Raw genomic sequence first — 22,870 nt, 5'->3', positions numbered from 1 at the left:
TTGAAGAAGACAAAAATAAATTTGAAGATACCTCTTGTTAATGGATAGGAAGAGTTAATATTGTTAAAATGTTCAAACTACCCAAAACCACCTATAGGTTTAATACTATTCCTATCAAAATTCCAATAAAATTTTTCACAGGAATCCTAAAATTTGTATGAAATGTTTCAAGACCCAAAGATTATCAAAGCAATCTTGAAAAAGAACGCAGCTGGTGGCATCACAAAACTGGTGGCAAGGGAACAGAATAGGAAGCCCAGAAACACACACACACACACACACACACACACACACACACACACAGAGTCAACTAACATTTAAAAGAGTGCCAAGAATATTCAAAGGGGAAAAGATAGTCTCTTCAATTAATGGTGATGGGAAAACTGGACTGCAAAAAAAAATAAATTGAAATTGGACCTCTATTTTATACAACTCATAAGAACTAATTAAAAATGAATTAAAGATTTAAGTATAAGATCAGAAACCATAAAATTCCTGGAAGAAAATAGTTCTCAGCATCACCAATAATCTGGAAAATGCAAATCAAAAGCACAATGAGATATTTGTCACACTTGTCAATATGGCTAATATAAAAAGACAATAGATTACAAATGCCAGCAAGAATGAGGGGAAAAGGGAACCCTTATTGGGAATGTATATTGGTACAGTCACTATGGAAAACAGTATGGAGTTTCCTCAAAAAATAACAGTAGAACTATCATATGATCCAGAAATCCCACTTCTGGGTACTCAGCCAAAGCAAATGAAATGTCTATCTCAAGTAGATATCTGCACACCCCATGGTCACTGGAGAATTATTCACAATAGCCACAATTTAGAAATAACATAAGTGTCCATCAACAGATAAAGGGATAAAGAAAATGTGATATGCGAACACACACACACACACACACACACACACACACACACACACACTTGAATATTGTTTGGTCATAAAAAAGGAAGAAAATCCTGCCATTTGTTTCAACGAGGATGAACTTTGTGGGCATTACAAGTGAAATAAGTAAAGACAAATGGGCATTACAAGTGAAATAAGTCAAAGACAAACACTGTGTTATTTTGCTGATGTGTGTAATCTAAAAAAGCTCAACTCCTAGAAAAAGTGAGCAGACCACTGGTTATCAGGGACCAGTGTGTGAAGGAAATGGGGAGATATTCAAAGTTACAAACTTCCAGTTATACAATAAGTTCTGAAGGTCTTATGTAGAGTATTGTGACTATAGTTAACAATATTGTATTGTATACTTGAAAGTTGCTAAGAGAGTGAATCTTGAATGTTCTCACCACACACACAAAAAAAAGGTAATTATATGATGTGATGGATGTGTTAACTAACCTTATCATGGTAATCATTTCACAAATATATATGTATATCAAATCATCACGTTGTACACCTTAAACTTATACAATGTTATACGTCAATTATATCTCAATAAAGCTGGAAAAAAAGAAAAAAGGAGAAAACACAAATTACAAATACCAAGAATGAATAGTAGAAAATCATTATTTATATGACAGACATTAAAAAGACAATAAGAGAATATCATGATCATAAATTTGACAATTTAGTTGAAATAGTATGAATACACCGAAAGACATAATTAACAAAAAAACCTCAAAAGATTTAGACAACATGCTATCCTATATTTAATTTAAAAACTAAATTATTAATCAATGATTTTCCCATAAAGAAAGTTCCAGGCTCAGATGGCTTCATTGGTGAATTCTATCAAACGTTTAAAGAAGAAATACCATCAACCTTATGTATACCAACTCTTCCAGAAAACAGAAGAGTTCCTAATTCAATTTACATGACAATATTCTGATACCAAAAGTCAATAAATACATTAGGGGTGGTTGGGTGGCTCAGTCAGTTGAGCATGTGATTCTTGATTTTGGCTCAGGTTATGATCTCAGGGTTGTGAGATCAAGCCCTGCATGAGGGCTGCACTGGGTATGGAGCCTGATTTAGACTCTCTCTCTCTCTCTCTCTCTCTCTCTGCCCTCTCCCTCCCTCATGCTTTCTTTCACTCTCCAAAAAAATAAAGATTAAAAAAAAGAGAGACATTAAAAGAAAACTACAACATTTTTTAAAAACAGACTGTGCTAAAATAACTAGATATCGGTGGCAAAAACCTCAACATTTACCCCACACTATACAAAAAAATTTAACTCAAAATGGATCATAGATCTTAATATAAAATCTAAAAATATAAAAATTCTAGACAAAAATGTAGAAGAAAATTTTCACAATTTTGAAGTTGGCAAAGACATTTTAGCACACACACACACACACACACACAAACAACCCCACAAACCATACAAGAAAATTTTTCAATTACATTTCATCAAAATTAAAAAAATTTTTTTTTTTTTACAAAACACCGCTAAAAATGAATGGCAAACAACAGACTTGGAGAAAATATTCACATTATGTATATATGACAAAGACTTTTTATACCCAGATTATACTGAGAACTTTTGCAACTTTTGCAATAAGAAAAAATACCTCAGTTTTTTTTTAATGAGAAAAGATTTTGAATAGACATTCAAAGAAGACAATGAATGACAAGCATATGAAAAGATGCTCATCATTATTCATCACAACATAGATGATTAACTAATTAAAATTAAAATGAGATGCCACTAAAATGTATAATAATGGCGAAAATAGGAAAGACACAAACAATTGTTCACAAGGATCTTGAAGTAATCAGAATTCTCATAGATTGCTAGTGGGGAATGCAAAATGGTATATAGCAACTTAGAAAAATAGTTCATGGTAAAGTGAACTTAACACATACCATACCACCAACAGTACCACCCAAGAGAAATGAAAATATATGTCCAAACAAATACTTGTACATGGATGGATGTTCACAACAGTTCTAGTCATCATAATAGCCCCAAACTAGTGCTACTGCTATTAATAAGAAATACTATTCAGGAAAAAACAAAACAACAAAAAAACTACTGACGCACATAACAACATGGGTGAATCTCAAAAGTATTGTGTTAAGGGAAAGAATCTATAGACACAAAGAGTCTCCTCTCTATAGGTCCACTTAAAGGGAACTATAGAAAAGATAAGTCTAACCTACAGTGATAGAAAATAGATCTGTAGCAGCTGTCTGGGCCCAGGGGAAAATGGTGAACAGAGTGGAGATCGACTATGAAAGGGAACAAGGGGATTTCTTCTGGTAATGAAAATGTTGGTATCTTGAATGTGATGGTGGTTAAACGGTTATATACATTTGCCATAATTCATTGAACTACACACAAAATGTATGCATCCTTATTGTATGTAAATTATCCTTAAATGATATTTTAAAACATATTCATGGGAAAGTAAACTTTTCTAGAACATAGAATACTTAACTCATTTTATAAGATTAACAATATTTTGATACCAAAACTAGACAAAGGCATTAAAGTCCCAAATACAGTCTTAAATATTAGTTCCAAATACTAAAATTCTCTTATGTATTCATTATTAGTTTTCTATTATGAAAGTACAACAGCCCTGATCAAGCATTTAGAGACACCTAGGTATTTGCAGCAGGAGAAAGGAAGTTCAGATTGAAGAAAATAATAATAAGAGCTTCCTAACAATTTACAATTTTATCCTCAAGCCTGCCACATATTATCTCCTTAAAAAAAAAAATATCCTAATCAACCTTCTGTATCCCTATTGGTAAGACCAAACAGAGATACTGATTTCCAAAAGCAAGACCAATATACACCAGCAGCTTTCACTAAAACATTTAACATTTCCATAAATTTTGTCAAAATCAGAGTTATAGTTTACTAAATCATGATTAATTGTTAAATGAGCTGAGTCAAATAAAAGATTTATTTAGGACCTATTCTTTTTTGTGAAGAAATATCAGACATAGAGACAGCAGCATAATGAACTCCTATCCATACATTTATCAGGATTATAAAATTCAAAATGTTGCTATTCTTCCCTTATCTTTCTCCTTTTTTTCCATTTTCTTTTCAAAGCAAATCTCAAACATCCTGTCATTTCAGTCCTGCATACTTCAACATGCATCCTTAAAAATTATGAATATTTTTACGACTCTTAAGATTATTTATTTTTGTACAGTATGGAAACATTAGATAGTTTTCTCAAAATACAAGAAGTCTGGTTGAATTCTTGCCACCCTTTCTCAACATCATACTTTTCCACTGCTGAAACCTATAGCAATTACATAAGTAATTTAAAATACTTTCAATGAGCATTCTTTTCTATAATGTTTCATTACTTGTCTTTGGCTTATAGCTATATTAAAGCCAGACGTGCTATTTAAATACATCATAAATCCTCAATCTTTTATTTTACATGAAAGTTAATTTCTTGTTTGCACAAAGGCACAGGGAGAAATAAAAGCGGTCGCTAATTTGATCCCCATCGGGGTTACGGGAGAAAAAAAAAGGGCGCTAAAGCCTAGCAAAAGAAAAAAGGAAAAAGTTATCCTAATAGCTGTTCAAAATAGTATACAAGTATAACGAGGGGGCAAAACCATATTCTACACACTGTAAAGAATACTAGAAAATCTTCCAACAGTCTAGTGATTTAATGGGGGCACGTCTCAGAAACTCAAATATTCTTCACTGTGATAAATCTGCAGATATCATCATATCACTTAACATCCATCCTACTAAATGATACAAGTTATAAAACTGCAATACACTTTAACTGAAACTATACTTGATATATTTACCAGGGCTGTTGCTTTGTCCTAGGAAGAATAGGGAACACTGTATTTTAGAGATGCCATGAGTTGTGCCAGAGTTGACTTGCTAAGTTTCTTAAAGCTAAGCCCTAAGATCTTAAAAACAAGGGATCTTCATCCATGAAATAGATTTTCCCTAACTAAGCAAATAATAATTCAATATATTGAAAAATATAAGTTAAACCTACCCTGACTTGTTGTCTGGGGAAAAGGGAATGGAGGATACTAACATATTAATATTGGACATGGAAAGATAGCTGATTTTTAGTTTGTCAAATAACATTTCTGAATGGAAGCACTTCTTCTGGCTCTCATTATAAAGCATTTTGTAGCTCCCCCCCACTTCATTTTTAGTAGCTACATTATCAAACAAGAATTAGCTGTGAAATAAAATTACTCCAAAGCACATAAATCTTTAAAGGTATATACATATTTTACTTCTCTTTCACAATCGCCTATATAAGGCACAAGCCATTCATCTTAGGAGGAATTAAAAGGAATTACCCAAGAGGCCACCAACAATAAAAAATAATCTGGGAAGCCTGAGAGTAAATCAGTTAGAATCTTCATCTCAATAAAAGATACAGAGAGATAAACCCTCCCCTCAGGTATTGCGAGTCCATGAGGTAATGGTGCTCTCACATACACATTATTCATCTGCTGTATGGTACTTGTCCTAACCTTTCAATTTAATTGAATGTAACAGAACCTATTAAATTCAGTGTGGTTGCATAAGATTATGACAGTCATTAATGAGCCAGGTTTTTAAGTGCATAGAAGATAAACTGACTGGTTAAGAGGGCTCTACTCTTTTGTTCTCTTGCTGTTTTCTGCAATGAAAACTAGAATACCAAAATTTTTAGGCCTTCTTGAAAAGTGCAGTACTGACTTTCCCTCATGTATGAATCAAGTTAGGTTTAAACTTGTAGGTTACTTGCCTTTATACATAAATCAACACTAATGTGGTAAAATTTAAGTTGCAATCTTCAAAATAATGCAACAGACTGACTCCATTTCAATCTCCACTTTGGAAAAAAACAAAACAAAACAAGCTGACCTACAGATTTATCTCAGGAATGACCAGTGAGGCAAGTGTATAACAAACATTCATTTTTATTTGTTCTTTTTTCCCCATCTATTTCTCTACCAAAAAGCAGACTGTAAAACTTAAATCATACAAATGTCAGGAGTTCCTGCAAATAGGCTGCTTGTTTTAGTTTAAAATGTTTGACTACACTTTGAAAGTTTTCAAATTTCTCTCCTTCCACATGAGCAGGCCTTTAAATTTACTGCTGCCTGTTGCTTGAAAGTAAGAAAGTAAGGATATTACTGCTATGTGTGTGTATGTGCAGGGATAGCCATAGGATAGTTTTTGGCACTGATTTATTTAAAGCAAATAGTAAAAACTTCAGATCCTTCTAAAAAGTGATGAGAATGATATCTGCTATTCTTCGTAACATAATTTTTTATTTTTTAAAAATTTCAATGACATATTACACCTGAAAACACGTTACATAGCACTGATTGCACAAACTTTATGTCTGGAAAAGGTATGCTCACAGCTATATGAAGAGTGAAAACTCAAAGAAAATTTTATGGTAGTAGTGTCAATGATGATTTTTAAATTTATAAGTAATGTCACTCGAGGAAAAGAAAGATCATTTAAAGAATGTAACTTAGAGGAGCTGGGTGATGAGCAGACCATGCTAAAGGTAAATTATTTCAAATTTGTATAACAAAACTTCAGTGTGGTGCATTCACCACTCTAAAAATATGGGTCATTGAATCAGAAAGATTATTTAACAAGTCTCCAGTTCTTAAGATGATTTATCCCAATACCCCCAAATGATAACATTCTCTACTGAAATCAGACAAAAAGGCAGTAAAATATGTTTGAGCACAGGCGTTCCACACAGTAGTTATAAGTTGCTCAAAAGAGTGGAGTTCTAAAATTTATTTTGATTTTCTTAAACTCACTCACTTGTGACCAATCTCATGTGCAATGGTAAAAGCTGAACCCAGGCCAATGTCTTCATTAATGCTGCAGCTCCTTTCAGGCTCACACATTCCAGCCACAGAGGCCAAGCCTGAATAAACAGAAGGAGACACAAAGGGTCAAGCCAAGGTGTTTCAGTCTTAAAAAGCCCATACTTATAAATGCCTGGATTCTTTTTAATAACCTCCATGCACAGAAAGAGCAGTTGGCAAAAGGTTAACTTTCTAGTCATTTGCAAAATCACTGGGGGGAGTTTCACTTTGCCGGCTAGACATTAATATTTTTTGAACTGCAGTCAGTGCTGGAAAATGTCTAGACTAGGGGTTAGATTTATAAATTTTACTTCTGGTAACTTGGGACCACCTAGTAACTTGAGCCAGAAGAGGGAATTCAAGAAAGCATTTCTATTTTAACATTCTTCAGGCTGTAGAAAGCAAAATATATCCACATTATTTTTCTAAAGAGATCTGTTTAAGTTTAGTGGGTTCATAAAAATATACAAGCAACTTTTTAGTTACCAAAAAAAGGGAATCCCAAATGGTTTTTTTAATGACATTTTTTATAAGAGCAAAAATGAATGATTCAAAAGAGAAAAAGGAGAACTGTTAAAAATAGGTTTTGCATTTTTTAATCTTCTGAAATTAGTCCTAATAGTAATACAACAATTTCTTTAGGTATTTTAATAGAAAGAAAGACATTTGCAGATTCAGTGGTTATCCCCACCCCCATCCCTCTTCAATACATTAGTTTTACTAATAAAGCAAAAGCTACAGTGTTAATTCACTGATTCTAGTGAAATGTTATGTTCTCAAGGTATTCCTCCCTTGGGAATGTTAGCTTGTAAAAGCTTTCATATTTACTTCCAAATGAATATCACGCCCTGTGAATTAGTACATAACTTTAAAAGAGTACTTAGAAAAATGAATTTTTGTGTGAAAAATGTCATGTATAACTTATAAGGAAACAGATGCCAAATCATACTTAACACATATAGGAACGAATGTTATTTAAAAGAAATTGAAGGAAAAGTAGGAAAAACATTTTATATGTTAGTAGTCTACTATCATTACCCTAGTAATAATTATCTAACCACAAAAAGTGATTTGAAGCCAATTCAATGAATATTTATTGACTGCAATAAGCAATGTTCCATGCTAGGTACAATTTCCCAGTTACACTAATTTGAAACAGTAAAAGCTATTCAATTAATATTTTGACTGACAAAAAAGCTCTAGAAATTGTTTTTCTGTACCTTCAAATATAAAATATTAACATAATAGCCACACTGGAACAGAGTTGAGGTCAATACTAGATTTGCTAATAGGTTGTTTGCTTTTCCTACTGTTTTATGTGGAAGGAGCAGAAGCTGGGGAAGGGGTTGATTTCTGTCTCTCTGAGTTATTATAAATACTAGTGTTATTCTTATAGTTCCCTTCCATCTACTTAGAAGTCTTGGGACTTGAAGAAGAGGAAGTATAAAGAGGGACTAGTTGGGGCACGGTGACTTAATTTTTTTGGTTAATCAAAAGTATTTAATAAATGTTAGTTCCAAATTCTACTGAGAGAAAGAGAGATAGGGAGAGAAAGAGAGATAGGGAGTGAAAGAATACCAAAAAAGTCTGCAGTAGATTATCCAGCTAATCTATTGAGTTCAGTATCATCCATGATATGGGAAGAACAAAGCCACACTGTTTGAATACTGTTTCTGTTTTGAGCTTTATGAAATTTGGTTTAAAAACAATTACCGAGAAAAATTATTGTTAAATTAACATTTCTCATATTTCCTGAAATGTATTATTACATAGGTTAATTTTTGTGTGTTGTTATTGTGACTGCTTGCTGCATACCATGTGGCAGTATTTTTAACTGAGAATTCTCAATGACTCCCCAAGGTATATTTGCAAACATAGATTTACCTTTATATCTGATATAAAATTAACTTAGTTGTTCTACTAAAAGGACAACTTCAGAAAGAAAATATTTGGGAAATAACTATTAGTTAAAAATACAGAACTAAATCTTAACTGAAATAAAATAGTTTAGATGCTAATCTATTTTCACAACCCCTACAACTTTGTGTACACCAATAAAATTTAGGCTGTCAAAGTTCTTACGTGTGATTGTGTTAATAGGGGTTTGATTACTATTTGGGTCAGATAGATTTCCTCAGTTTGATTGCCACAGTTTGCACCCTCAAATTTACTTAGCCTTGTTACAGTTGGTCATCAAAGGTACTAAGCAAGAGAATATGCAAGTGTTAGCATAAAAACCAACATGAAAGTTGCCGAAATGACCACCCAAAAGGAAAAACCTGACTGATTCTGTACTGATAATATATTTTTCACATATGAAACTCAACACATGTATATGTATGCAGTCATTCATTTTTCACCATGAGATAGTATAAAAGATAATTTATAATGGTTTATAACTTGAAAAATAATTTATGTTGAACTTAAAAATGCACTGACATGTACTAATGTATTAATGTATTGATTTTGGAAATTAATAAGCTATAAAAATTGGAATACATAGAAAAAAGAGATGTTGGGTAGAAGAATCTACTTTGGCAAAAATAACAATGTAAGTACAGGCAATGTTGTTACTAATGTCCTTATGAAGAACATATCACAGTGTAAACAATCTACCTTCAAAATGCAACAGCATGTGTATAGATATATATGTATGTATTTCCACCATATATACATATACACTAGAAAAATACAATCTCTAGCTCATACCTCCTTTGAATCTTAGTGTCTATTGTATCTAAACTTGATCAAGCATTTAGTAAATGCTTACAGAATTTGAACAATAACAGAGAAGTTAAGTTAAACAGCAAAATCTCTACAATAAATAATAATATCAGTGCACTTTTATAGTACTTCTTTATTAAGCATCATTGTATTTTTTTTCTTTAAGTGCTTTTTACAATATCCCTATCACACAAGGGCAGCTATTGCTCCTACCTACATAGATAAGAATTGAGGAACAAAGACCTAAATAAAAAGGAAAAGGTAATGCACTGAAACTGTCAAAGCCAGTTGTTAGTTTACAGTTTTCACTTTAGGGTCCTTTCCAATGGATTATGATGCTCTTGTAAAAACCTTAATCTTTCCATGTGAGATCTCTCAGCAAAGAGAGCTCTTTTTATGCTTTTTAACTAGCAAACTTCGCTACCCTAAATACTCATGATTGGCTAATTGGGATTTCTTATTCAGCCTTAAGGAAAATGGGATAGGAGAAGACTGGAAAAGGAGAAAAAAATAAATAAATTTTAATCTCTGAAGAGAAAACTTTCTGAATTCTCCAGGAAAGTGAGTGACAACTTTCTCCCACCTGTTCTCAAATCTGATCTTCCCCAAATTCTTATGAAGGGCATAGGAACAGATTTCATAATTGTTGCTTTACAGACAAGAAAATTGAGACTTGTCACAGAGAAACTAGAATATTCACCTTCACCTGCTTAAACTTTTCTATCTGTAAAAAAGTCTCTATGACATAAAAAAATTATCAAGAAAAAAACTCCTTAAAAATAACTCTAGTTGCTTAAAAATTTAGTTTACTTGAAAGCTCTCATTTCCCCCCATTTGTATTTTCAGTTAACCAGAATGAAGTTATGCTCTGCAATAAAATGTAATTTTTTTAAATTCTAGAATACTACAGAAATGCCCTTAAAAAAAACAAATATTCAGGAAGACAAGAAAGATAATCCTGTCCTCTCTCTCTACTGCTGGCTGTAATATTTTACAAAAATTTTTATTTTATTGGGATACCTGGGTGGCTCTGTGGTTGAACATCTACCTTCAGCTCAGATCGTGATCCCAGGTCCTGGGATCGAGTCCCATATCAGGCTCCCCACAGGGAGCTGCTTCTCCCTCTGCCTATGTCTCTGCCTCTTTCTCTGTGTCTCTCATGAATAAATAAATAAAATATTTTAAAAAATTTTATTGTTGCTCAAGTACTGGAAATTTCCAATATCTTAATTTATAGGGATATATTTGCTCCACAAAATTGCACCAAACAAAATACATTAAGAGCACAATGTCTCCCCTTTAAGTATTACCCCAATTTTCCCCCCTTTCCTTTCCTAGCTTGATGAAGATGCTGCATGCTTTCATTTGCTTCTCAAATTCCTTGGTATTTTTGGAAAATACATTACAGACTGGTAACTTATGATTCATCATGATTGTTTAAAGATTTAGAATCATCTTCTAAGGTGTTTTTAATCATCATTCTACTTATTTCCTAGTAAGTGACATACCCACATGGGTCAGGTTTAACAATTTATAGGAGTGATTTCAGATGTGCCAGAAAGGAAAATGATCAAATAAATGATAAAGAATAAAGCCACTGGACCAAAAAAGACAATCTGAACTATCCTCCCTTTATAAAAAAACTTACCCAATGTTCCACAGGGCTTATTTTTATAAGTGCAGATATCATATCTATAGAGGAGAAAAAAGAGAGATGAAATTTGTAATCTGATCAAATTTGTAAAATATTTTTGTATATTCATCACATTTCTTTCTTAGAGCTCTGGGTTGTCAGACCACAATCAGTGCAATTATGAGCAGCCAGCTGGAGTGTGGGCATTTTCAGCACTCTGGGGGACACACCGGCTGCACTACACTCACAGCCCCTGGCTGCAAGCCAATGGGACACCTGCCAGTAAGAAAGAAAGGTTAAAGTGAATTTCTGTAATTGTGAGTTCCATAAAACCATCTACCATACTGTTTTGAAGCTAGAATAGCTTGTCTGCAGATTGCTACTGCTTCTACAAAAAAGCAAATGCGTGGCTTTTTATTCCCAATCACTTTGAACCTCCTGGAATATTTTTTTATTATAGCCACAGATTGTGTTTTATACTTCTGAGCTATAAGCAGTATCTGGAGTTCCTTCAACTCTAACACAGGTTCTTATTTTTAAAAAATATTAGCACAATACAGCAATGGGAATAAAATTGGTATCACATAGTTTTCCTACTTGTATATAAGAAATTTAACATAGTTAAAATACAAATATTTTTATGTGAATTTGCAAACAGCTAAACAAATAGCTCAAGAGAAGCTTACCTAATGTGGGCTGCACTTACTCTAATGCTATATTGCATTACAACTCAACACAAAAGATGAAGTTCATAAGTAATATTGCATATTTTAAAATATATTACAGTTAGAATGCTAAATCTATATTGATGTGAACACTTATTTTAAGCATTTTTAATAATATTCTTATAAACGAATCTTTAAAACCAAACATATTCAATTTCTAAAGTTAAAATAAAAAATAAACTTAAAAAGACTGACCATTTTTATTTGCCTCTGTTTTATGCTAGAAATGAAAAGCTTTTCAGGTAAAATATAAAATTTTATAAACTACAGGAATATCCAAGTTGCAAAAGTCTTTTTACTGTATATAAATAATGGTTAGTCCACATTACTAGGGAAAGGGATTAATAATTAATCCCATTCTTGTTCACCAGATCAAAATGTATTTTCAAAAAATAAATATCACATCCAGCATACCACTGTACTGTTGAACTCATTAAAATCCCTGGAGATTCCCTTCGCTTATTTTTAAGAGTTTCAAACCTTTCATCTTGTACACTTTATATTTGGGGAAAGGGATTTCTCCTCTTACATAGCTTTCTCTTCTGATCATTCATATATACTCATCTTCTTCTTGTCTTGTAATTGGTAAACCACGGGGTTGCAATAACTGGTACATTTTTGAGTGTAAGAGATAGAGACAGTACTTGGTATATTTACCAAAGCACCAGAAAGTATATTTTCAGTGTCACAATCAATTTATCTTGTGACCATACTTGTATAATGTCTATAATGTTATGTAGGCACAACCCATATCAGGAGTCTTCAAGAAAATGTAAACAGAGAGTTTTCATGGGTAATTGCAGAAATAAATGTCTACACAGAATCTATATTCAAATCTTCAACTTTGATATATGCCCCTTCCTAAAACTGATCTGCCTATGAATGCAAGCACCTGGAAGCTACACCAATTTTCCTTTCCTCTCTTGCCCTTCACAATCAACCTGTTTCTACTTTACAAAAAAAGAAACCAAACTTCTCACCCACCCCTAACATTGTTAGGGTACATTGCTCCCTGGGTGTAAAAGTCTCCAGAATGTAGCAAAGAAATAATTCAAGAATGTGTTGATCCTGGGGTCAATCCTTTATGAACACAGCAGGAAAAATTAAAGAGGATGACTTATTTTGTCCTGGTAAGACTCTGTCTTTCTGACTGCTTACAAATCAATCTATATAGCTATCTCACAATTAGAATTCAGAAGTGAGATGATTTTCATAGAGTGCGTTAACATGTTTATCTGATCTAAAAAATGAAGTCAGTTTTGTTATTGATCGGTAAGTCTGACATGGCTAAGTAGTTTGGCAATGAGAGCTGATTTAGCCCATTAGATTACATGGTGAACATTTTTCATGATTCAGTGAAACAGATAACTCTAAAGTTTTGAGAAATGGATCTAAAACATACATACAATGTATTATATGTTTTCAACTACAGTGTCTGTAGCCACTTCAACTCATAATAAAAATTATTTTTGATAGCAACTTTAAAATGTGCAAAATGGTGTGTTAATTTTCCAAACTATTTCAGAGGTAAATTAAGCAAAAGTTTTGAAGGTCACAGACAAATACAACTTATATTTCCACCTCATAGCCATCCTTTCTAATCTCCTCCCAATGCTCTCATTTTGCATAAACCTTTTATGCTACACTCATGATGAATATCATTTAATTCTGTCATGACTACCCAAAATACCTACATAAAGTCTGAAGTCGTCAACAAATAATGCAAGCTAAAGCATCATAGACTAAGATCATGTATTTGCATTCTCTTTAGCTTTTCCCAACCCACTAAAATACCTGTAGAATTCTCTGTAAGATATTATATAGGAAAAAGACATGCTACTTCCTGTGGCTTTTGCATTCAATTCACACTGTATCCTTTTCTATTCTATATTCACCAAGAGTAATTATGATTTATGTATTTCCTTTAGTGCCAAGTATTGAAAACCAACGTTTTTCACTTTCATTCTTTCATACATGGATTTGCTAAGCACCTATTATGTGTCCAGGTAAAGTGCCATATACTAGAATCTAAAGTTGGGTAAGTTAACTGTGGTCTATATGGGAAAAGACACATAAGCAGATAACTTACAATATGATGTGGAAAGATGATGAAATAAAATAAGTGTAAAAGAAAGTCAGACTTACATATTTGATAGTTATTATAATGATGGCTTTTGCCATAATCAAGTTATATACAAATTACTATGAAAATACAGAAGAAGGAGGAAATACACAATAGAAACCTAAAAAACAGATTCACAATAGGCCATAACATCTGAAACAGATTTTAAATATTTAGCCAGAAAAAAATAGAAAAGTAAAGGCATTATAGTCAGAGAACAGAATAATCAAAGGAACAGAATCTGGAAAGAGTATGGCATATGCAGGGAACTAGGAGAAGTCCAGAGAGGCTGAAACATTGAATACAGAGGATAAAACATTGAGAAATGAGTTTAGAGAGTTCCTTTTGGGGGGACAGCTCATTAAGTGCCTTGGATAATTGAATACCAAACCAGATTGTTCCTCTGTAGGAAAAAAAAAAAAAACAACTTAAAACATAGTTTGCATAGTAGGAAAAGTCTTTTTTTTAATGTTTATATAAGTGTGTATACAGATTGATTTTTGCATACAGATAAAAATCTGGGAGGATAACAGTGGGTATCTAAAGAAAAGATGAGAGAATAGGGAGATTATAATGATTTTTACTCTGCTAGTTTCACCCAGGTGGTTCAGTCAGCTAAGCATACAACTCTTGATTTCAGCTCAGGTCATGATTTCAGGGAACTAGAATCGAGCCCTGCATCAGGCTCCTCCTCACTCAGCGAGGAGTCTGCTTGAGATTCCCTCTTTCCTTCTTCCTCTGCCCCTTCTATCACTCTCTCTCTCTCTCAAATGAACAAATAAATCTTAAAAAAAAAAAGAATGATTTTTATTCTATTATATACATTTTTGTACAACATTTAATCAGAAGGTGTTTCAGCTATGCCTGTCTCTAATGATCAGTGCAAAAGATAACTGAAAATAAGCTTCATGAATATTAAATAAATGTTGATAAAGATATTTTTCAATGAAGAAAAAATTAGTGATGTTTCAAATCTGTAGATTGGTCAAAATGGTTCAGAAACAGTCCCCCAGTCTGCATGAACACATACAGAGAATGCAGCAAACTTTGTAGGTTGTACACTTAGTAAAGCATCTGAGATTTGTGCTGCATGTCCACTCATTGTTTTGAAGGATTATAGTGCCAGATGACAAATATAATGGTAGTAGAAGTCTGTCCCTAAAATATGTTTATATTTTATATATGAGTGCACTTTTCATGCAAAGTGCTATCAAGGCATCCTAAATAACAGAGCTGAAATGCAATCCAAGCTTATAAAATAGGAGTATGAACTATTTTGTAACCCCTTGTTTGTTTAATAAGTATTTGTATGTGGCATTTGATCTAAAACTTCCCTTCATTATAACTGATTACAACACTCAGTCACCAAACCCTAAGGTTTTGCCTGACCACATTAGCTCCGGTCAAGTTTGAAATGATAAAAACCCATGATTGATGGAGGGAAGAGGTGATATGGGAATAAGAAAAATAATCTATATGTGGCTACATCCACCATGATACATACTTTTAGAAGATTTCTCTCCTTTAGGCTATTATTATAATGATGAACAGAAGGAAGACTTCAGCCATGGATTAAAAATAGTACACAGTTTCAGCCATGAATTATATAATATAGAATCAAGTTATATTTGAATCAAGATATATATCAAAATTGGGGATGATAAATCTAAAGGACCTAAGTTTCTGGGTGCACATGGGTGGCAACCAGACTCTCCTGAATTTTTCATTTTTACCTTGCATCACATTAACCCTATATCCTATCAACTCTTCTCTGACATGCTATGGTTTTGCCTTATTTTCCTCCAAACTTCAGTCACTTCAGGAAAAACTATGAAGAAAAACAAGTTTGCTTTACCACAAAGGTGTAACTGGTGTGCTTTTTAAGACACTTTGTGGCTGTACAAAGTGAAGAAATGAGGGGCTGAGGAAAAGAAAAGGAGTTCCTGATTGCCTATGCTCAGCACCCTTTAAACAAATCAATCTTTACTAAATCTTGACCAACAAACGATACAGCAGGAGCCCCTTAACTTAGGCCTTTGGTCTAAACTACAGGTAAGGCTAAGAATTATGGTGAAGTTCTAAAAAGGGACAGATAAGCCAAAATATGACTAGAGAACACTCTATGGATTCTCAATTTGGAGAGATAACCATCTAATCATCGGGTACTTGTTTTATTTCCTTTTCATGAAAGAATAATAAAGGCCTCAGAGCAGATGAAAAAGAACTAAGAAACATGATCTTAGGGGGTCTTTATAAAGCCAGGTACCTAAAAGAAAGCAAGGTTCTACTTTTGGATTAGTAGTTGAACGCATACGTTGTCATTCCTCTACCCTATGTTCCTAAAGGAGGACTGATTGAGCAAGACTGACACTAGAGAGGTTGGCTGAGTATCTGTTACTGTAACACTGGTACACTTTTCTGCTGTGGTTGGTTTCAGTTCTTTGACTTCCTAATAACTTTTGGCCAAGCATGGCTATCAAAAGAAATTGACCAAAACATATGGTTAAGTTCCATTCTAAGGTCTGCAAAATATAGCGCTACCTTATAATGATGAAATACCTGGATGGGTTCTTAAAACCTTTTCCAAAAACTACATTCCATTCTTATGTAAGAGAAACACTCATTGCAAAGAAGCATTCATTTCAATGATTTAGGTTTGAAAATGGAATGAATCAAAACCTAAACTCTGAGACTCATTTATTTAACACTAAGTCACAGACTAATTTCCAAACAAAATGTCCTATGTCCTGTGCTGTTTCATTTAGTTCTCTTAGAAATAGTAACAAAGCCCGAGTGATAGTGACACATCACTTCTCTGCTTTTCTTACATGCACTGACTACTTTTGGATGACTGCAGTTATAACATTATAACATTGACTGCAGTTATAAAGACAACTGTAATAAAATAGTGGAGAGAAAATATGATTTTAAACCAATACATGCAAGAATGTATAACATTCTTCATGATAAATGAAAAAGATTGTAAGACCATTTGTCTTAGTTTGGGCTGCTATTACAGAATACTGTAGACTAGATGGTTTAAATGACAGACATTTATTTCTCATAGTTCTGAAGGCTGGGAAAAATCAAGGTGTCAGCCCTTTTGATGTCCAGTGATATCCGGTTTCCTAGCTTGTAAAAAGTGACTCTCTCCTTGGTGCTCACATGGCCTTTCATTGGTGCTTACTTATGAAGAGAGAAAAAGCTCCAGTGCCTCTTCTTATAAGGGCACTAATTCCATCATGAGGGGCCCACCCTCATAACCTCATCTCAACCCAATTGCCTCTGAAAGGTCCCATCTCCACATACCAACATATTGGGAGTTAAGACATTAACACTGGAATTTGGTGAGAGGGAAAACATTCAGTTCATAACACCTTATCCTTACCACACCCTCCAAATTCATGTCTTTCTTCCATTAAAAAAACAAAAACAAAAACAAACAAAAAAGAAACAAACAAAAACATTCATTTCATCTCAACAGGCCCAGAGTCTTAACTAATTCCAACATTAACTCTAAAGTCCAAAGTCTCATCTAAATATCCTCTAAATCAGATATGGGTGAGATTCTAGACACAATTCATTTTGAGGCAAAACTCCTTTTCAGCTATGAACCTGTGAAATTGGAAAAGCTATGTGTTGCCAAAACATAACGGTAGGATAGTCATAGGATAGATGCTTCCATTCCAAAAGGGAGAAATCAGAAGAAACAAAGAGGTGATTGGTCCCAAGTAAGATTCCAAGTAAAGTCCCAAAACCTACCTCGGCAAATACCATGAAACTAAGACTTGAGAATAATTAAGGCTTGAGCTCTACTCTATGGACCCACGGGGGTGGCACCAGCTTTCCTGGTTTCACATCCACGGCTCCACCCCTTCATCTTAGTAGAGTGCTCTCACAAGGCTCTCTGTAAGGGTCCTACACACTCTACTCTCTAGAATGGCCTTCCTATGCATCTCTGCAGGGCAGTGCTCCTGACTTTTGAACCATGATGGAGGCAGTCTTGCCACCTGGGCTATGCATTCTGGGCCTATGGTATGAGTATCAGCCCAGGTGATCTCTGGTCTTTGGGGTCCTTTTTCTCTCTCTCTTTTTTTTTTTTTTTTTTTTTGAAGGATAATACATGTTCCCAGCCTTCCTTTGTTCCTTCCAGTGTTTTTCCTGGTATAATCTCATCTTTATTGCCAGTTATGTTGAGATGGATGATTACTCTATAGTTCACAGCTACACTAACCTCCTTATCAAATGGTAAGCCCATACCTTAATGTTTTCTTCTGAACATGCTTCCTCAATTTTTGCATTATAGTCCAGCTGAGAATTTTCCAAATCTTTAGGTTCCAGTTTCTTTTTGCTTAGCAATTCCTTCTTCAATTCACTTCTCTTTTAGCATTTTACTATAAGCATTTAGGAGGAACAAATCTACTCCTTCAATACTCTGCTTAAAAATCTCCTCAGCTAAATAGCCAAATTCATTGTCCACAAGTTCCACCTTCCACAAAACACTAGAACATAAGCATAATTCAAATAAGTTCTTTGCTGCTAGATATTAAGGATCACCTTTTTACCATCATCCAATAATATATACCTCATTTCTGACCCAGACATCACTGATAAGGCCTTTGTTATCCACATTTCTACCAATAGTCTGCTCATTATTATTTGTGTATTCTAGAAGGTGGAAACTTCCTTTATAACCCTCTTCACCTCTTCCTTCCAACTCACCAGAATTGCCTTTAAAAGTCCCTTCATGGCAATCTTGGCTCCTTTTAGCACATGCCCTAAAATTCTTTCAGCCTCTACTCATTACCTAATTGAAGGTTACACATTTTTAGGTATTTGTTACAGCAATCCCACTTCTCAGTACCAATTGCTGAATTAGTGACCTTGGGCTGCTATAACAAAACACCATAGACTGGGTATCTTAAACAACAAACATTTACTTCTCATAGTTCCAGATGTGGGGAGGTCCAAGATCAAGATGCTGACAGATGTCGTACCTGGTGAGAACCCTCTTCCTAACTTGCAGACAACCACCTTCTTGCTATATCCTCACCTGCTGGAGAAAGAAAGGTCTCTGGTCTTGTCCTCTTCTTATAAGCACCCTAATCTCACCATGTGGACTCTTACTCTCATGACCTCATCTAAATCTAATTAGCTCCTAAAGGCTCACCTCCTAATAACATCACATTGAGGATAAAGGTTTCAACACATGAGTTTTAGGGGAACACAAACATTCAGCCCATAATATCACTTTAATTTTTTTTTAAGTAGGCTCTACACCCAAAGTGGGGCTTGAACTTACAACACCATGGTAAAGAGTTGCATTCTCTACAGACCAAGTCAGCCAGGCACCCCCATAACATCACTTTAAATAAATACATAATTTGGGTATCTGGGTGGCTTAGTCGGTTAAGCATCTTCAGCTTGGGTCTTGATTCCACATTGGGCTCCCTGCTCCAAGGGGAGCCTACTTCCCCCTCTCTCTGTCTGCCACTCCCCCTACTTGTGAGCTCTCTCTCTTTCTCTCTCTCTAACAAAGAAATAAAATCTTTATTAACTAACTAGATAGATAGATAGATAATTGGTTTATGTACCTCATTTCACAGGTTATATCTTTGATAATATACACATGAATTTAATTGTTTAATGACATGAATTATCTCAAGAAAGTTACTTGCTAATATTTCTGAATGCCTAAAACCTAAAATCAACAATATGTATACTAATTGATGAAGTGACATATTTATTGTTATTATTATGTGAAAATCTTATACAATAGCTCTCAAAGATGTGCTGGGGTTATCTGCCTAATAAATAGATAATTTTAGCTACTATTTCCTATCATAAGTCAGAGGCTGCCACTGTGGCTATTTACAGCATAATATGAATTTTCCATTCATTCTAGTAGGGAGCTTCTAATGGGAAGCACAGAGATAATTAGCTACGAATGCCTTTTACTCTTGCAAAATTGTCCCCAAACCATTGCAAAATATTGAGCTAGCTAACAAGATTGAGATTTTCATATCTAAATTATAAAAACCTATCAAGACAGGATTTTTACTCCTTTGTCATCATTCAACAGATTATCATATTTGTCCTCTGGTCCTTTTCTCGTTACTATCTCAATACTATTCCATTTTTGATTAATTAACTTTCTCCCTTTGACAGTCTTGTCACTAAATCATGATATATTTATTTACAATGAATAAATTATTACACATATATATTTTTGCACATTCACAAAAGTGGTATATTACGTTTTTGGAATCCTGCCTATGAACATCATTCTAGATATAGTAAAGAATGAAAAAGTTACTTGCCTTAGCTGGTCTTATATTGTAAATAATATAGAATGGATAGATAAATCAATAAGTTCCAGAGTAAACTAAATTTACCTAATTAATATATACTACCCTGAAAGATAACTGTCTTCTTTAGAGAATAAATAACAAGAATCCCAACATTCCTTTGTAGCTGCATGAAGAAACACACCATATATTTTTAATACTAAAATATCTACAACCACTACAGCATCTAGACGAAATGGATAAAATTTTTGAGTAAAAATAGTTGGTTCTCTAAAAAATAAAATAAGTTGTTCTTTGTTTAGAAGATAAACTATCTCCCTAAAAAAATATAACTTCATCTAGTACTGAGAAAAAAAATTATATATGACATGAACATAAAAAAAATACAACTTCTTCTAGTATTAAGAAAAAACCAGGGGCGCCTGGATGGCTCAGTCAGTTAAGTGTCTGCCTTCAGCTCAGGTAATGATCTCAGGGTTCTTGGGATCAAGACCCACATCAGGCTCTCCACTCAATGGCAAGTCTGCTTCTCTGTTCTCACTCTGTGATCTCTCTTGCTCCCACTCTTAAATAAATAAAATAAAATCTTTTTTTTTTAATAATAAAATAAAATCTTAAAAAAATATTTGACATCAACATATAATGGAAATGCTTTATAGACACTGAAAAACTGACCAGTCCATTGTATACTATTTACAGTGCAAGGCCAGTGTATACATATAACGTTACACACTTTACTACATCTAAAAGCTTTTTCTAAATTTTTTACTACATCGTCTTTTTAGTTTTACAGAACATGGTAGACCACAACAGCAACTTGCCTCAAAATAAAGTACACAGCTTATTTTGTCTTCTTCCTCAGAAACCTCAAAACCAAAGAAGCTATTTAAAGCAAAAAAAGGAAAAGCATAATACACATGCAAAACATTGCTCAATAGAAAGAAAAATGTATCTATTGTGAATATATGTGTCTTTTAATCTAGCCACAAGCAACCAATAGTCTAGTTCTCTTAGACAGTACTTTGGTAGTCAACTTGCAAAGATAAATAATTTTTATTTATGGTCAGGCAAACTATTTAACAGTATAGACTGCATTTTAAAAATGCATATGAAAGGGTTATTCCTAGAAAAAAACATCATCATAGTACTTTATCATTTGTACATATGTAGATAAAAGTAAAAATCTAAAATAAAATTATACTTAAAACTTTGGGACTTTGTAGGTCTTTGGGTTGAGTGTCTGCCTTGGCTCAGGTCGTGATCCGGGGGTCCCTGCATAGAGCCTGCTTCTCCCTATGCCAATATCTCTGCCTCTTTCTCTCTCTGTCTCTCTCAGAAATAAATAAAATCTTAAAAAAAAATTATACTTAAAACTTCAATATGCTCATTCCTCCTTTTCATTGATATTTACAACCAGTGAATAAGCAACAACTGTCATCTATCTTCTAATGCCTGGTGTAGTAACAAGACAGTAGGGAAAGAGATCATACTGATTATCTTTCTGATTTAATGAAACCCCAGACTACACTGTCTTATTAAAAGAACTGAATATGATTCAAATTACATTAGGTCTGTCAAGTCAACTAGACACATTTGCCATAAGTGTTGATCATAAAGTAAGAATTTTTCCTTCAACTGTTGATTTTCCTCAGTCAGGAAAAAAAAAAAAAAGAAGAAGAAGAAAAAATGCAAGTTTACCTAATGAGTTATTTAGATCAATAAATATTCAAATGCCCTGTGGGCAGTTTGATGTTGTTAGTAAGGATCCATAGTGCCACAAAAAAATATCACATGTCCCACAGTCACTTATTCTAACTTTCTAAATGTAAAATTCAGCTCATATTTAATCCAAATCCTTCATGCTGCAGGTTAAATTGATTTCTTTTTGTTTGACCTTCAGTGAAGATTGAGAACATCTGGTCTCCATCCTTATGCATAAGTTAAATACCTCTAAATCTTCTCTTCTCTGGAATAATAATAATCCCTGCTACTTAAAAATTTTTCTTTTAGGTTTCTCTTTCAACCCTTTAATCATCTTTGTGGTCCTCCTCTGAACTTTCTCCAAGTTCTCCACGTCCTTCCTTAGTGGTAGAGCCCAGAACTAGAAACAATGCTCTCATAAGGGCCTGACCAGTGGCAAGTACTACGGGAAAATAACTTCCAAGTTCCTGCATTCTTAATTCTTATTTATGTGATCTTGTATTGTGTTTGTTTTCACCACAACACTATATTGTTAAGTCATACAAATCCTATTATTCCTTTACTACTAAGCAGGTTTCCAACTTTACTTAAACACAGCTATCCATCCTTCTGGATTTTACGCTATTTTTCCTCTCCAACTATAATGCTTTATATTTATCCCCCATTATATTTCATTATTCTAGTTTCTATTCAATATTGCAATTTGCTAAGTTTAGTCTAACACTGCTATCTACAAAGATATAAGGCATTGATGCCTTTTACCCCATTTCTCTCTAATTGCAACTGCCAATAATTTATTAAGAATATTATAACATCTAAACATTACATGTCTACAAGAGGGGTTTAAGTGTCCAAAAAACTTGAGTGCC

General features: G+C 33.7%; 1 protein-coding gene across 3 annotated transcripts in view; it reads right to left on the bottom strand.

The window, feature by feature from the left end:
• The window catches only part of ADAMTS6 (ADAM metallopeptidase with thrombospondin type 1 motif 6), a 292,419-nt gene that overhangs the window by 163,846 nt on the left and 105,703 nt on the right, over positions 1–22,870 (bottom strand). For 2 of the 3 annotated variants that reach the window (XM_055332438.1, XM_055332439.1), the window contains exons 8-9: positions 11,161–11,204; positions 6,742–6,847 (exon numbers count right to left, since the gene is read on the bottom strand). The exons of the other annotated variant lie outside the window; for it this stretch is intronic. In XM_055332438.1, the coding sequence (XP_055188413.1) occupies positions 6,742–6,847; positions 11,161–11,204 (150 nt within the window). The remainder of the gene's footprint in view (positions 1–6,741; positions 6,848–11,160; positions 11,205–22,870) is intronic. 3 annotated transcript variants of the gene reach the window in all.

Source organism: Nyctereutes procyonoides, unplaced genomic scaffold, assembly GCF_905146905.1.
Source record: "Nyctereutes procyonoides isolate TBG_1078 unplaced genomic scaffold, NYPRO_anot_genome, whole genome shotgun sequence".
In the NCBI taxonomy this organism is placed as follows: domain Eukaryota; kingdom Metazoa; phylum Chordata; class Mammalia; order Carnivora; family Canidae; genus Nyctereutes; species Nyctereutes procyonoides.
The sequence above is the reverse complement of the archived record's forward strand: the minus strand, read 5'-3'. Positions and strand labels throughout refer to the sequence as shown.